Source organism: Sphaerodactylus townsendi, linkage group LG02 (assembly GCF_021028975.2).
Source record: "Sphaerodactylus townsendi isolate TG3544 linkage group LG02, MPM_Stown_v2.3, whole genome shotgun sequence".
Classification (NCBI taxonomy): Eukaryota; Metazoa; Chordata; class Lepidosauria; order Squamata; family Sphaerodactylidae; genus Sphaerodactylus; species Sphaerodactylus townsendi.
In genome coordinates, this window is record NC_059426.1 from 116,502,447 (window position 1) to 116,516,149 (window position 13,703).

At 41.4% G+C, this 13,703-nt stretch overlaps 2 protein-coding genes across 4 annotated transcripts in view; one reads left to right on the forward strand and one right to left on the reverse strand.

Annotated features, from left to right (window-relative positions):
• Positions 1 to 563: 563 nt before the first annotated feature.
• ACP2 (acid phosphatase 2, lysosomal) lies at positions 564 to 10,388 on the reverse strand. Of its 2 annotated transcripts, XM_048483844.1 has the most exons (11): positions 10,223 to 10,388; positions 9,606 to 9,701; positions 9,146 to 9,232; positions 6,283 to 6,435; positions 5,892 to 5,990; positions 5,696 to 5,785; positions 3,887 to 4,019; positions 3,710 to 3,798; positions 3,114 to 3,220; positions 2,484 to 2,659; positions 564 to 2,391 (listed from the first exon to the last, which is right to left on the reverse strand). In XM_048483844.1, exons 1-11 carry the CDS (start codon positions 10,340 to 10,342, stop codon positions 2,255 to 2,257), a joined length of 1,287 nt encoding a protein of 428 aa, XP_048339801.1. In that variant the 5' UTR covers positions 10,343 to 10,388; the 3' UTR covers positions 564 to 2,254. The 2 variants fall into 2 exon arrangements, with proteins under 2 accessions (XP_048339801.1, XP_048339802.1); XM_048483845.1 differs by lacking the exon at positions 564 to 2,391 and having other exon boundaries at positions 2,529 to 2,659; positions 3,086 to 3,220.
• Positions 10,389 to 10,499: 111 nt separating this feature from the next.
• Positions 10,500 to 13,703, forward strand: part of NR1H3 (nuclear receptor subfamily 1 group H member 3) — a 47,161-nt gene continuing 43,957 nt past the window's right edge. Inside the window, exon 1 of one of the 2 annotated variants that reach the window (XM_048483902.1) lies at positions 10,500 to 10,751. The gene's annotated coding sequence lies outside the window, so the exon portion shown is untranslated. The remainder of the gene's footprint in view (positions 10,752 to 13,703) is intronic. The other variant, XM_048483906.1, reaches the window with a different exon arrangement.

Here is a 13,703-nt window from a genome sequence, read left to right on the forward strand (position 1 = left end):
TAATCTGAATTCCCCAGATAAGCCTCTACAACTCAAGCAGCAGGGCAGGAAATCAAACCCGGTTCCTCCAGATTAGAGTACACCTGCTCCACTACGCCACTGCTGCTCACTGCTGCTACAAAAGCTACAAAAACCATCTTGGTCTGGTCCTAGACTCTTTTGCTGGCTCATTCAAAGTCATGGGCTGCAAGATGTGGGCTAGGAGCCAGAAGTCTGCTCACTCCTCAGCTTTGTAGGTACCAGTACCAGAAGGGGAGAATAACTCCTCAGCAACAACTCCTGCATCTGGCAAAGGTGTTACATTCCTGTTTTCTCCTCCAATGTAAGTTTATACCAGTATCTGTGTAATAATAAAATTTAATTTATTTTTAAATCAATCTTCTCTTCCAGATCATTATTGTTCTTAAGTTTGCAAAAAGACACAAAGTGGGGCAGAAGAAAGAGCATAAATCCAGTTCTACCTTTTTGTCACAAAAAAGACAAAGAGAAAGAGACTGAAGTGAATTACAGAAACATCATTTAGAAACACAAAGCCAAAATCATAGACACCAACTTTCTCCATATACCAAAACAAACAGCTTTAATAATTAACCCTCTTAATTTGCTACATAGCTTCTAAGAAATTAGGATACTGGTAACTCATCTCTTTCTTACAGCTCTCTTCATGGGCTTCCTTTGGCTTTGTGCCTATATCCTATTTTGCAGGAGCTGTGTGATGCTGTCTGGTGATCGGCAAGGGAAAAGACATTGATTGGAATGACCACAAGCTGAGTGTCCTGAAATTCTGGCAGAAATGTAGTGTGTGGGACACAGTTTTTTGTTAAGCAGACAGGGGAAACAAATGTACGTAATGGAGCCTCATCCATAAAGAATGACCATCGTTTGTACAAAGATAGTAGCATCAGGAAAGGCTGATTAGGGAAGAGGGTAATGCAGTAAGGGGAGAGGTGTTTGTCTGTAGTGAATTCTGGATTCCATTCTAGGTTTGGAACAGATTTCTAGATTGAACCTTGTTCCCCATATAGCCCTGAGTGGTTATCTGAGAGGAGGGGCAAAGAACTCTGAAAAAGACTTTGTCTTCTGTGGAAGTCTTCTGAGTATGTGGGGAAGGTAGACATGCCATAGATTCATAGTGAAAGATTTTAGTGAGATATCATGTAGAGTTTGGTATAGCAAAAAGGAGTCTCATGGCACATTAAGGAGATGAAGGTTTGAAATTGATCTTCAGTGCAAATAGAAATGACAGATTTATCACTGCAATACTGGTTTAATTAGACACAGCCCTGTGTGTGAATGTTTTTTTCTGTAACGACAACAACTAAAAACCTGATGGATGTGTGTGTTTGTTTTTAAAAGCAGACTTCTTTTGGTGTATGGTGCTCCAGGATATTTGCATGGTGCAAAACAGGTGATAGAAAATGGCTCTGAAAGGCCTGCAGCTGAACCTCAATTGGAGTAAGTATCTTGGTCCCATAGCTTAACTTTTGTATAGCTGAGATCTCCACTGCTTTTTAAAAATGAGAATCAGGCTGAAATGCAGTGTCAGCAGAGAGAGGAAATATCCTATATTCCAGTCTTGCTCAATAAACGTCGTTGGTTAGAACAATCTTTGCAAATAGACAGGTTATCTGAGAAACAGATGTATTTCCTGTAGATTGCACGGAGGAACTATCAGTTCAGGCCAAACCTGTACAGGGATCAAATTCCTCAGAGAAAAGTGCTCCAACAAAGTACTTCATTTTACGAGGAAAGGGAGGCAGAACTCTGATTCTCAGTTACTGACTGGGCTGGAGAAGCCAGTTACTGCTGGTCTAGCTTCAGCCCCTTTCCCCACAGTTGGGAAGAGAGGTGCACTTGCCAAGTAGTAGGGTGAACAAAGTTTTCTGAAGAGCAGCAGATTCCAGCTGAAAGCTATAGTAGTCACAGACCTTTCTGCCCAGCGATGAAGACTGCAGGCAACATATTGGCTTCACAGGAAGCAAGTCTGTATCTTTGGTGAACCTAATTGTATATTTAAAAATGGCAACCTCAAATCACGCTGATATTCCACACCCAGTAGTTAAACGGATTATCCAAATGACAGGTAGTCTGATTTTGATCATTGTAAAAGCTCTGACATCAAGTCTGGGGCTTTGGGCTTGGAAGCAGCAATCCAGGCAAAGGAATGAAATGTTCAGTCACCAAAAGAAGCCCACCTTTTCCCCCGGGGCTGCAGTGTTCCTTCCTACTGCCTCAGGAGGGGCTGGAGCAGTTGTCAAGGCTGCTCCTCTCCTTCATTGGAAACATGCCGGTAACCAGGTGGCTGTGACTTCATACGGAAAAGGACTGTAAGGAGCAGGACTGTAAGGAGGAAGAGGATGGATCCACAGACCGCCAAACCCACAATAAGTTCTGCAAAGAGTGACATGAATAAGCACTTTAAAAAGGACAGTCAAAACACACAAGTTCCTTTCTTGTTATTTGGTTAGAGCACCTCCACCCACCTGTGTTGTTCATTCTGCTTGCTATCTGGCACTCCTGTTCCCAGTCCTGTGCAATAACTGGGTCTGTGAGTTGCAGGAATTTCAGCAGTGGGCAGTGCTGTTCACAGTTAGGTAGCTGCAGCGGATAAGGCTCATGCCCACTTTCATTCCAAAAGTACATTTCCACTGAAAAATTGCTGTGGACAACAGATTTTGAGATGAGTTGGTGAGGTTGATAATTAGCTGCACAGCATTATGCTGTTTTCAAAACAAGCCCTAAACCAGCACTCCAATCCCTTTTGTACTCTTCTAAATGCCCGAGTAGCACAAAGTAACATTCTGTTTCCTACTACATTTGTATGTGTCTGCCTTTGAGAGCAGAAGTTATCTTCTCATTCCTGGCACGGGTAAAGTTAATACTGATATGTTTATCATATCATAGGGTATCAACTATAGGCTACAGAATACTGTTGAGGTTTCTGATTACAAGTACGCATACTATTTTCACCTCAGGATTAGTAGACTTTTTACTTAATTTCACTATTTATGAATACACAGAGGAAAGTTAAGGTTCAGCAAGGTGAGATGAACTGCCTTCAGGCGAATACTTAAAAAGGTAAGACCTTGTGCTGTAGTTACTGAGGCCCTCACCCATCGTCATCTTCATACAGCTCAAACATATGACATGAAGCATAAGGTGCCTGTCTCCCATTGTAAACATCCAGAGCCATCTGCAGGGCCCCAAGAGTGGTGTCGTGCTGAGGAAGAAGAAAGAAGAATGAGTCCCTCTTTGGAACAGCAAGCAGGGAACCTAGAACCACACTTCAGAAAGTGGTAGGTGCAGAGGAGATATAAGAAGGGATCTCCTTGCTCACAGTGGGCACCGTATCTCCCCCGTCCAAAGGAAAGTAAGTGGGGAGGGGCATTTGGGAACAAATAAAGACACTGAAAGAAAGATAAAACGAAGAGACAATGGTACTATTTGAGAATAAGCACAGGAGTGGAATCATGTACACATTTGCACAAATACCAGGGGAAATCATAGTCTGTTTTGGATTTTAAAACCTAAAGAGGTAGAAGTGCTGACAAGGGTTTTTCCTTCTTCCACAGTACAAGAGAAACTGCTAGATGATGTGGATAGGTTTTGTTTACCAAGGCTGGATTAACTTTGCGGGGAGGGTGTGTGTGTACATAGACAAGGTAGGAAAAGGAAGGAGAAGAGAAGCACATGCAATGTGCAAACTTACACATGAGTACATAAGCATTTTAAGGTGTTGGTGCAGAGAGGTGTTTGCAGCCAGAGTAAGATCTTTTCTTATCTGAGACACAAGGACCCCTAAGGGGAAAAAAACACAGACTGATTTTGCTTGATAGATCAGTGTATAGCTTCTTCCCAAAGGTGCCAACCTTGCGCCACCACTTACCACCCTGCAAACGAGCTTTCTCCACCCATTTGTAGATCCCAAAAAGGAACCGAAAGCTGAAATCTTTCAGCTCTTTCAGCTGAGTCATCACACTAGGAGTCACCCATGACGGAAGTGGTAATTGGTGTGTTTTCTGGCAAATATACAAGAGAAAGCTCATTTAAATACAGTCTGGGCAAAGAATGATACATACACCTTGATCTATACCAAAATTTGCTGTGGGCTTATGTTGCTGAAGTGAATCCCTTTCATTCTGAGTTATCTTCCCATTTTTCAGTTCAAGTTCCTTATGTCCCTATGAATTAATATGCTGGTATGGTATTAACCCAATTATTGTGATCCCATATGAAAGCAGAGAACAATGTGCATTCAAATTTTTCAGTATGCTAAGAACAAACTTCCAAAGTGAGTAAATCTAATAATGGCACCTATCTATTCTCACTCCAGGTTCTACAAGCCCAATTTTGCTATCAGAACATGTAAACTGGAGTTAAACCCTACACGATTATTTCCTTATAAATCAGTTGACTCCAAAAGATTTTGAAGAGTGCAGATCTGCTGACAAGTGCACTGTTTCTGATGACCTCTTACAGTGATATGGGGGTCTTGATTGTACCTCTACATCATAGTGACAACGAAAACAGCAGCTTTAGGACTTGCATCTGCTTCCTAGTTTGGCACACCTAAATGTTTAGACAAGTTGTAATTTATGATGCTAATGACTGCTTCTGTTCAGTGGAAAGAAATTAAAATGTCACAACAAGCTCTGAAATCTGCTCTCTTAATTGTACTTGTCAAAGCAGTTTTTCCATTAAGGCCATTTTGGGGAGCCTACACTCCTGAATATGGTTTGGTTAGTCTTCAGTACTTTTGGAAAACTAAGCATCTCATTAGTTTATTTACAATTCTGAAATTAAGAAACTCAAGTGATTTAAGTAATTTTCTGCTTTGGGCTAACAGCATAGATCTGTTGCTCTGCAATTGCAACCACAGAAATAGACTCAGCAAGACTTCTTCCTTTGGTCAGCTGGTAAGAAGTCAAGAAGAACTTCCTTAGTTTGACACTTCCCTTTCCTATAAGGCATGTAAATCCTTTAGAACTGCTTGCTATAATCATTCCAATAAATAAGAGTTGCAAACCCTTGGTTTCATCCCCAATAATGGACAGGAAGGCCCTTATGTAATAAAAACTAACAGTAACGTCTAGTTTTCAGTTTCTGCATTGTACCAGGAAATGCGTTGTCCTGTAGGTGAATACTGGCTTGAGAGAATAGTTTTTATATTGCAAGAATCAGTGTTTATGTATGTGCATTCCTGCATACTTTATCTCAAGCGAGGTTACACATGGTGAAGGGAGATGTCATGTTTTGACCTTACCACAATGGTATCCTCAAGTATAGTGCTTAGGAATGGGAAGTGTTTGGTAACAGTGAAGAAGGGAAATGGGTGCACTGAGCAGGACCCCACTGGAGGAGGCTAAATCTGGTTCAGGCGCCAGGGGACCCTGGTATCAAGCCTGCTTCTGTTTGCATAGCTCCACCCTGGATTCCTTTTCTTAGTTATATAAGAATTTTGAGAGCTAGTGGTAGAGATTCCAAACTTCCTTTAAGTGGAGATGATCCTTAGCATAAAAACTAGCGGCGCTCTCTATTAATGCTGGAAAGTGCTAGAGGTTAGACCCATGATATTCAAATGTAGGGGGAGAGCCCGTTATTCTATAGCAAAAGTGCCAGCAACTTCAGCTAGGTCTTCAGTAAGATTCTCACTTTAGAAAGCAAAATACTGATAAATAGAGGAAAGGCAACTCACTTCACAGAACAGGGTATCATACACACTCCATACAGACTCAAGGGAAACATCCTGGATTCCTGTCTCTTTTGCCACCATCTTCAGGAATTCCTGTAAGAGCATGTAACAGAGTCCACTTTTCTCTCTTGCCATTATCCCAAAAACTGTAGATAGCTACAGCCATCTCAGATACCAAGCCTCACTATTCATAACTTACCATACTCTGAACTGTTTTATTCTCGTATTCTGCTGTATGCCGGGTTTCATTTTGCAGCTGTTCGTAACGGGGACAGTGAGTTAACGGAAACTTCAGAAGCTGGATAGGGGCAAAATGTATGTTAGCTCATTTGATCACAGATTCCTACTTACAAACAAGATTTGCTGTGAGGAATGGACTTGGGGGTGGGTTCCTTTGCCCTTCGGACTGCTCCTTCTAAGTGAGATCCCCACTGGGCAGGTAAAGCAAAGCTCTGTGAACTAGCTCTCATGCCAAAACAGACAAGGCAGGAAGGACAGCAGAATGGTAGAGTTCAGGAAGGGTTAAAGCAGTTGATATAATCATCACATCAGAGTTATTCTACGAACAGGTATCTCTGCAAGTGACTCACCCGCTCCACAGAGCCAGGTACTGTATGGACGGGGATTGGCTGCCAAGAAATGTTGGGATTGAACACCTGCTGCCCTCCTGGAGGATACAGTCCTGCCAGATTGGCCTCAGCACTCATCAGGGTCCGATCAAAATCTGTGCTGCGGATGAAGATCTGCCAGAGTGTAGAATCAAACACAGAGTGCACATTTCATTAGCATCACTACTGTTTGACGTTTTGCTTTGCTATAATGAATAGAAAGATTTTTTGAATTGGCTTATAGGTACTCTGGACAAAACACACAGGGTGACAGAGAAAGCCAGGATCAACTTCATGAATAAGTGTCAGGGAAAAATGAAGTTTGGGGTCGCATCACTAGGGATATTTATTCCAGGGAGCAACAAAAAGGAGCAGGGTTTGGGAAGGAAACTTAACAGAGGTAGCTAAAGATATTTGTGGTTAGGTAAGCCAAAATGATGGCACTATAGTTATATCAAAGTAGGACAAACTAGCTTTAGCCATGAGTTATGACAAATGTCTATCACTTCCTTCAAGAGCGTGGCCAAACAACAACTACTTACATTAACAGTCTTGGAGTGAGTTTTAATGCACCAAAGCAGGGAAACACAAATTATTACAGGAAAATGAAGTTACCTTTTCCTGAAAGACACCCCAGATTCATTACAGGAAGCCAGCTGTGTAGTCTAGATAGTTCATTCTGTTTCTACAATGACCTGTCAGTTGTATGGATTGGAATTACCCTGCATACATGAACTGTGGAGATCAGATATGCTGACTGATGTATTTGAATCCTAAATCCTATGCCATTATGCATCAGCCTTCAAAATGAGATTGATTAAATATCCCTACTGCAAATAACTCTTTTTGGTAACATCAAAATCCTCTAGAAAAATGAAGAAGGCAGATCCCTTGATCAATTTAAAAAAATCTGTACAACTAAGCAGCCTGAATTCTAACCAGAGAGTCTTAAGCCTTCTTTAGATCAGTGTCTAGAACTTATAAAAGAAGTAGAATGTAAACGTACAAGGTAGAAATTATCACACCATGGGAAAAATGGTGTGATTATTTACTCTATTTAGCACAGCTTTTGACATTGCTCCACAAAGTATCTGAGAATGTTGCTCTCTCAACTGATTTCAATTAATTTGGTGCAGCAGGAGCTCCCAGCACATGGGTTTCCTCATTTTTAAAATAGATGGCATGCTGGGTGATCTGCAGATAAGAAATAGGGGTAGGCAGTGGGCCCCAGACTGATAGAGGCTGATAGCTGACTGGGATAGGGTAACTCTTCAGATTAGAGTGGGAAGTACTAAAATGGGTGAATACAGAGTGCTTTCAGATAGACCAGACCCCATTAGAAAAGTATGCTGCTTGCCCACATAGCCACCCCTTCTTGAACCCCAAAAGGCAATCCTGAGAGCATGGAGGTGAAATCTACATTAAAGAGGTAGAAGAAATGGCATCTTGCACTAGCTTAGAAAGAAACCAAAAGGCTGTACAGTCCATCCCCTCTACCCAAGAGCCAGCATTTCACTTACCACAATCACAAATATCAACTTGTTTAGATCATAAAATAAACGGCTGTGCAGAATTGCTCCTGATATTGCAAGTACATATTATCATGCAGAAAAAAATGAACAAAAAACTGAAAGGTATCTCTTTCCAGAGTTGTGGCTATTGGCCAGTTAGGCAGCAACTTTAATTCAGATGACCAAATTTACCAGCTGAGAATCTCCCCCTTTTTTTAGCAATGCGTGAAAGCTATACACATCATCTAAGCTTTCTGAATGTTATTCCAGGAAGCTTGAATAGAGAGAGAGAAACCAGGGTGTCCAGACTGAATTCAATGTGCACTTGGCAAGCACACCAAAGTGTCAGGGATGAACTGTAGCTCGGATGGCTTTCCTGCTGATCCCATCATTCAGGGAACTGTCTTATTATGCCTAAAAGAATTGCCACAAAATTCTATGAACAGACTCTGTTTCCTACAAGATCTGAGGTTCATTTGCAGGCTCTCCAAATATGCAGTAAAAGAATCAGTCTGTCAGCTCTGGTTCCTGAAGCTATGTCTTCAGACTTGCAAATTCCCAGCAAACATTACAGACAATAAATGGCTGAGCCACATAGAAAATGCAAGACTGTTGTGAGGGGTTTTTTTTAGCTGTCATGTCATTGATTCAGAAACTGGAAGGGAAGAAAACCAAAAAGCAGTACTATTCTTACAAAGGTAGAATAGGCTCTAACAGGTTTCTTTACTCTGGACATAAGAGGCATTATATATTCTAAAGAGCTTAATCTGCCATTTAGCCCATAGTGGTTGCAGGAGTTTTGTTTGTTTTTTTATAAATGCCACAAAAAGCCGCTGATGAGAGTGGTCATCTCCCCCTAAAAGGGAAGGAAGACATAGGACCATATCCTTTCCCTTAAAGGATAGACAAGTTGAATCTTTTCTGCTGTTTTGTCATTAAGCTACAGAAAAACATCCAGAGGGCTAAAAAAAATCCAGTTGGTCTGGTTTTTGATCACATGGCCCCACATACCTAAAACGTGACTCAGAGGCGGAGAAGCACAATGTGCCATTACTGTTATCTTTTGCTGAGTCCAAGTAACTGATTGTGACTTCCAAGGTTTACTTTAATCACTGAGAAAAGGAGCAGTGAAAAACTACAAATCAACTCAGTTCTACTTTGAAGAACAGAGACAAACCCAAACAACTGTTCCCTCTTTGCGGAGAAAATTATATGATCCAGTAAACCTTACAGTTTGTAGATCTTGTTGATTAATAATTACCCATTGAAAACAGAGGACGAGAGAGGAAGGAAATTGTGCTGATAGGATTAGTAAACAGGGATTGGGCACTGACCTCCTGCCTATTGTATGAGGCATTCAGGAATCCATCATAGCGCCTTCGTAGGGCTTGGCCCAGATCCCAGTGTTGCCGCATCCCTTCCTATGCACATCAACAATAACAAATTAGCCACAAAGGAAAGTCTATTGCAATGTTGCCAAAACACACAGAATTGAAAGCAAGGCCAACAGTTAATTCAGCAGCGTGAATATTGTCGATTCAGGAAATGTGAACAAAAATCCTTCCAGAAACAGATGAAGCTGTCCTCCCCCAACAACCTACTGGCTACTTCTTTCTGAAACTGTGGGAAGCAAAGAAAGGCAGCAGCAAACCACCACCACCACCACACATACACATCCTAAAAAGCACGGTGGGGGGGAAAGATGGGAATTAGAATGTATTAGCAAAATAGATTTTGCCCTGAATCCTGAATTTTCCTGTTTCAGACCAGAATGTTTCTTTTAGGGATACCCACCTGAGAAAGCTGACCAAACCCCTGTGGCCAGGCACTTTCTTGATAGGGATCTTGGGGGTATGCTTTTACTGGGGAACGATCACCATGACGATATAACTGACAAAACAATAATGCAAAGTCACAAAGATTCCATGGCATTTTCTACAAAAGTACTTTTTCTCAGAGATCACTGGCCTTATGGTACTCTGCTAGCCCAAAGGCAAGGAAAGAACACTGTCAAACTCTTGCACCAGGTATCATGCACAGTAAAGTACACTTGATGATATCTGTAAATAATATATGGCCTCCTGAAACATGAATAAATAATTATTTTTACTTTTTTAGATCATTCCTGGCTTGTCATACTAGCAGTCAAGATTTTTTTTTAAAATAGCAGTGTGTGCGGGTATTTTCTTAATACAAAAGCTACGGTAGCCTTGATTTTAAAGTACTTGCTTCCTGCAGAAAACAAACAACCAAACTAGGATTTTTGTCAGCTCAAGCATTACAAGGCAAAGCAGCATTTTTTTTCTTTATTAATCTTTGGGGCTGCGAGAGTCATGTGATCCCCCTGCCCATTATGGCCCCGCTCTGCACCGCACCCCCTAATATCTTGCCCCCGAATGTTGTCTCCTCACCAAGGTAACAAAGCGGAGATTCCGACCCTGGGCAAGTGGCGAGGCCGGTGCAATGATGAGACCCAGGAGTAATGCAAGAGGAACATCTCCACATCTCCATCGCTTCCTTCTACCCTCCATGGCCTTCTCCCAGCTATAGCGATGCACCCATTCGACAGTCTTGCCTTGGTTGCAGTGCGCATGCGCAAATCTCCTGAGCATGCTCAGTACCGGAAAGTGAAGCCGCTTGGTGATTTTTTTTGCCCTTGGTGCTTGAGATTCGCAGAACCTTCGGGGCGCAGAATGACAGATAAGAGGAAGCAATTCCAAACAGATGACTCGGAAACAAATCCCAATTTCTTCAATGGGTTTACTCTCAGGAAAGTGTTTTTAGGATTGCAGCCAAGTACGTGAATGGATTTTGAAGCTGAGTTTAGTTCATGGTCCGGTAGGAGGTGTCCTCGAGTCTACATAGACTCTGCTAAGCCATTCAACGGGACAAGAAGCGATTTTCCAGCTCCGATGCAATGTGTGGCTACTGCCAAAGAAGGTGGGGCAGCGGTTGTTGAGTCGGGCTTAGGCTGAAACGTGGAAGGTGAAAGATCAGGAAGAGCAGCTGTGTGAGAGCGATGTTGAAAGGAGGGTTGAATTTGTCTTTTTTTAAAATCGCATTTATGTCCAGTCTCAACCCCTCCCCTGAAACCTTCCACTTAAGTAGAATTCCCGGTTTGATTTTCCTCCACATATCCAAGGAAGTGAGTAGTGACTCGCAAACGATCGTATTGAAATAAAGATTGTTAGTCTTTAAGGTGCCACTGAACTTTTGTTTTATTTTGCTATGACAGACAAACAAGACTACCTCTTTTCAGTTGGCCAAGGAAACTGGGACCAGGGATATGAATGTGATATAATGTAAAAGGATTGTGGAAGTTGGCAACTTTGAGAGAGTGTGAGGGAATAAGATTCTGGACAAAATAGCAGGAAGTTAGTAGATAGTATGAGGGTAAGTAGACTGAGTGAGGCGGAACATGGGTAGTAGTAGTTATGCCATTCTGTATTACTTAGGACATGCAGGTTTCTCTAGCAAAAAGTGGGTATACTATTGCTCTCTGATTATTGAAGCAACTGGAATTCCTATTCCAACTATGACAGCCAGAATCTCCTTGGTGTGCAATGTTTTTCATATCTATCTGTGTGGTGCCCAATCTTCTAGAGTCTGGGAACAAGGTTTCCTCAGGCATAATCTTTGTTTAACTGTCTGTATGTAAAGCTGACTGTAATAACATAGCTGATGACATATTGCAGCCCCCAACCTTTCTGAGACTATAGTAATGCCAACCTCAAGGTGGTGCCTAAAGATCTGCTTCTGTTACAACTGATCTCCAGGTGACACAGATCAGTTCACCTAGATAGAACAAATGGCCCCTTTGGAAGGTGGACTCTATGGCATTGTGCCCCAATGAAGTCCCTCCTGATGTTAGATCTCAGAAGTTGAGCAGGGTTGGCCCTGGCAAGGATTTCGATGAGAAACCTCCAAGGACTACCAGGGGTGTGACATGGAGGCAAGCAATGGCAAACCATCTCTGAAAGTCTCTTGACTTGAAAACCCTATGGGATCACCATAAGTCAGATGTGACTTAACAACAAAAAAGAAAGAAAGAAAGAAAGAAAGAAAGAAAGAAAGAAAGAAAGAAAGAAAGAAAGAAAGAAATTGCATTGTATGATTCTAATTCATAAGCATGCTTGAAATTGGGAAAGGCAGCATAGAAATACTAAAATAAAAATTTTAAAGATTTAATTCCTTCCCTCCACGAATACATGTACTCATCACTTGGTGAAAGCAACGTTAGGTGACAATTCACATATGGAACAGCCATCAACAGATCAAATAGAGACAGAGATCTCATTCACCCTGATTTAAATGCTTTTCAATGGTAGCAAATCAATTCTCCTGTGAACTACTGAATGATATTAAAATATGACATTAAAATTTGTTGTCATCTGGTTCTCAATACGACTCTGTCTCATTCATAATGTCAATTGCAATGTGAAGTGAATGCCCTTTCAGTTCAGAAGTTCTTACTGTGAAATGAGATTGGCTATCGGTGCTGTCCATGTTCAGCACCGCAGGTGCTCACTGTGATCTAGTTTGTGAACACATGCTCAAAAACTCTTTAACATTTTCAGTCTCTTAATATGTTAAGTCCTCACTGTTGTGAAACTACTTGCATTACAAAGCTGGCTTTTTATAGTTGTACAAAGTCCTTCAATGTTTAGTACTTATTCTTGATGAAAACCTCATTGATTGCTGTGAAACATATTGTCAGACTTCCAACAAAACAACTTACTGTTAGGTAAGTGTCTTCTGTATTTGGGTCAGTGATGCTGATCATTTCTTATAAATCTGGAGACCTACAGCACAGTGAAAGAGCATTTACTTCGCACCTACTTTCATTTCCTGGCAATTCCAGTCGAATGAAGTGAAGTAGCTTGTTTGAGAAATACTTCTGCCCATGAACCGGGGAATGGTTGGCAGTCAGGGAAGACAACATTATTTTAAGCTAGGCTGATGGTATTAGGCAGCTTCATGAGACCATATGAAATGATGTATGCAGTGCTGTCATTCACTCAGATGTTAAACCCTCTCTTTTTCTTGGGGTGTAAGGGAGATCAGATGAGAGGAAGTGGCTGTTATCTATGGGACCTGCTTTGCACACGTTACCCCCTTGCTATATTTTATGATTTTGTTATATTATTATGACAAGTATTATTTCATGTCCATTATTTTACCATTCTTTATTTTCAGTAATAGCTACTTTTATTGTATACTATTTATTAGATTATTGTTTTAATATCATATGAACAATTTTTCTTAGTAATGTCGAAGGCTTTCACAGCTGGATTCAACTGGTTGTTATAGGCTGTGTGGCTGTGGTCTGGTAGATCTGGTGTGAGTGATCTTGGACCCACATACCTCAGGGACCACCTCTCCCCATATTGCCCAAATAGGTCCCTCTGTTCTTCAGAGAAAAACCTTTTGGTAATCCCTGGCCTTGCTCTTAGTGGGCAAGAAGTGATACAAGGTTCTGAAAGGGATTAACACTTCCCAAGACTCATCAACTTATGACTGCACTGGTTTTTCAAATAGCCACATTTTTATGTTCTGTTATAACCCCCCCCCCTTGTTGTGTTCCTTCTTTGACTCAGTGACTCTTCTGCATCCAGAAAGCTTTTTGTATTAGAATTATTTGAAAGACGTTGACATGTTCAAAGCTCAGTAATGCTTACAGCTTCTTTTACAATAGCATCTGCAACACATTAGTTGGCAAGAGTGAGCCATGGCAGGGCTAACACTACATTTCAAAAACTCAAAAATGCAATTTCTCTGAACTCTTTGATACATTAAAAAGGGAAAAGGCAGGGAACAGAAGGCTGAGACAAGCCAACCTGCCAGCATTCCCATATCCTGATGCTGTGGTTTGGATGGCTGGAGAAAGCCAGA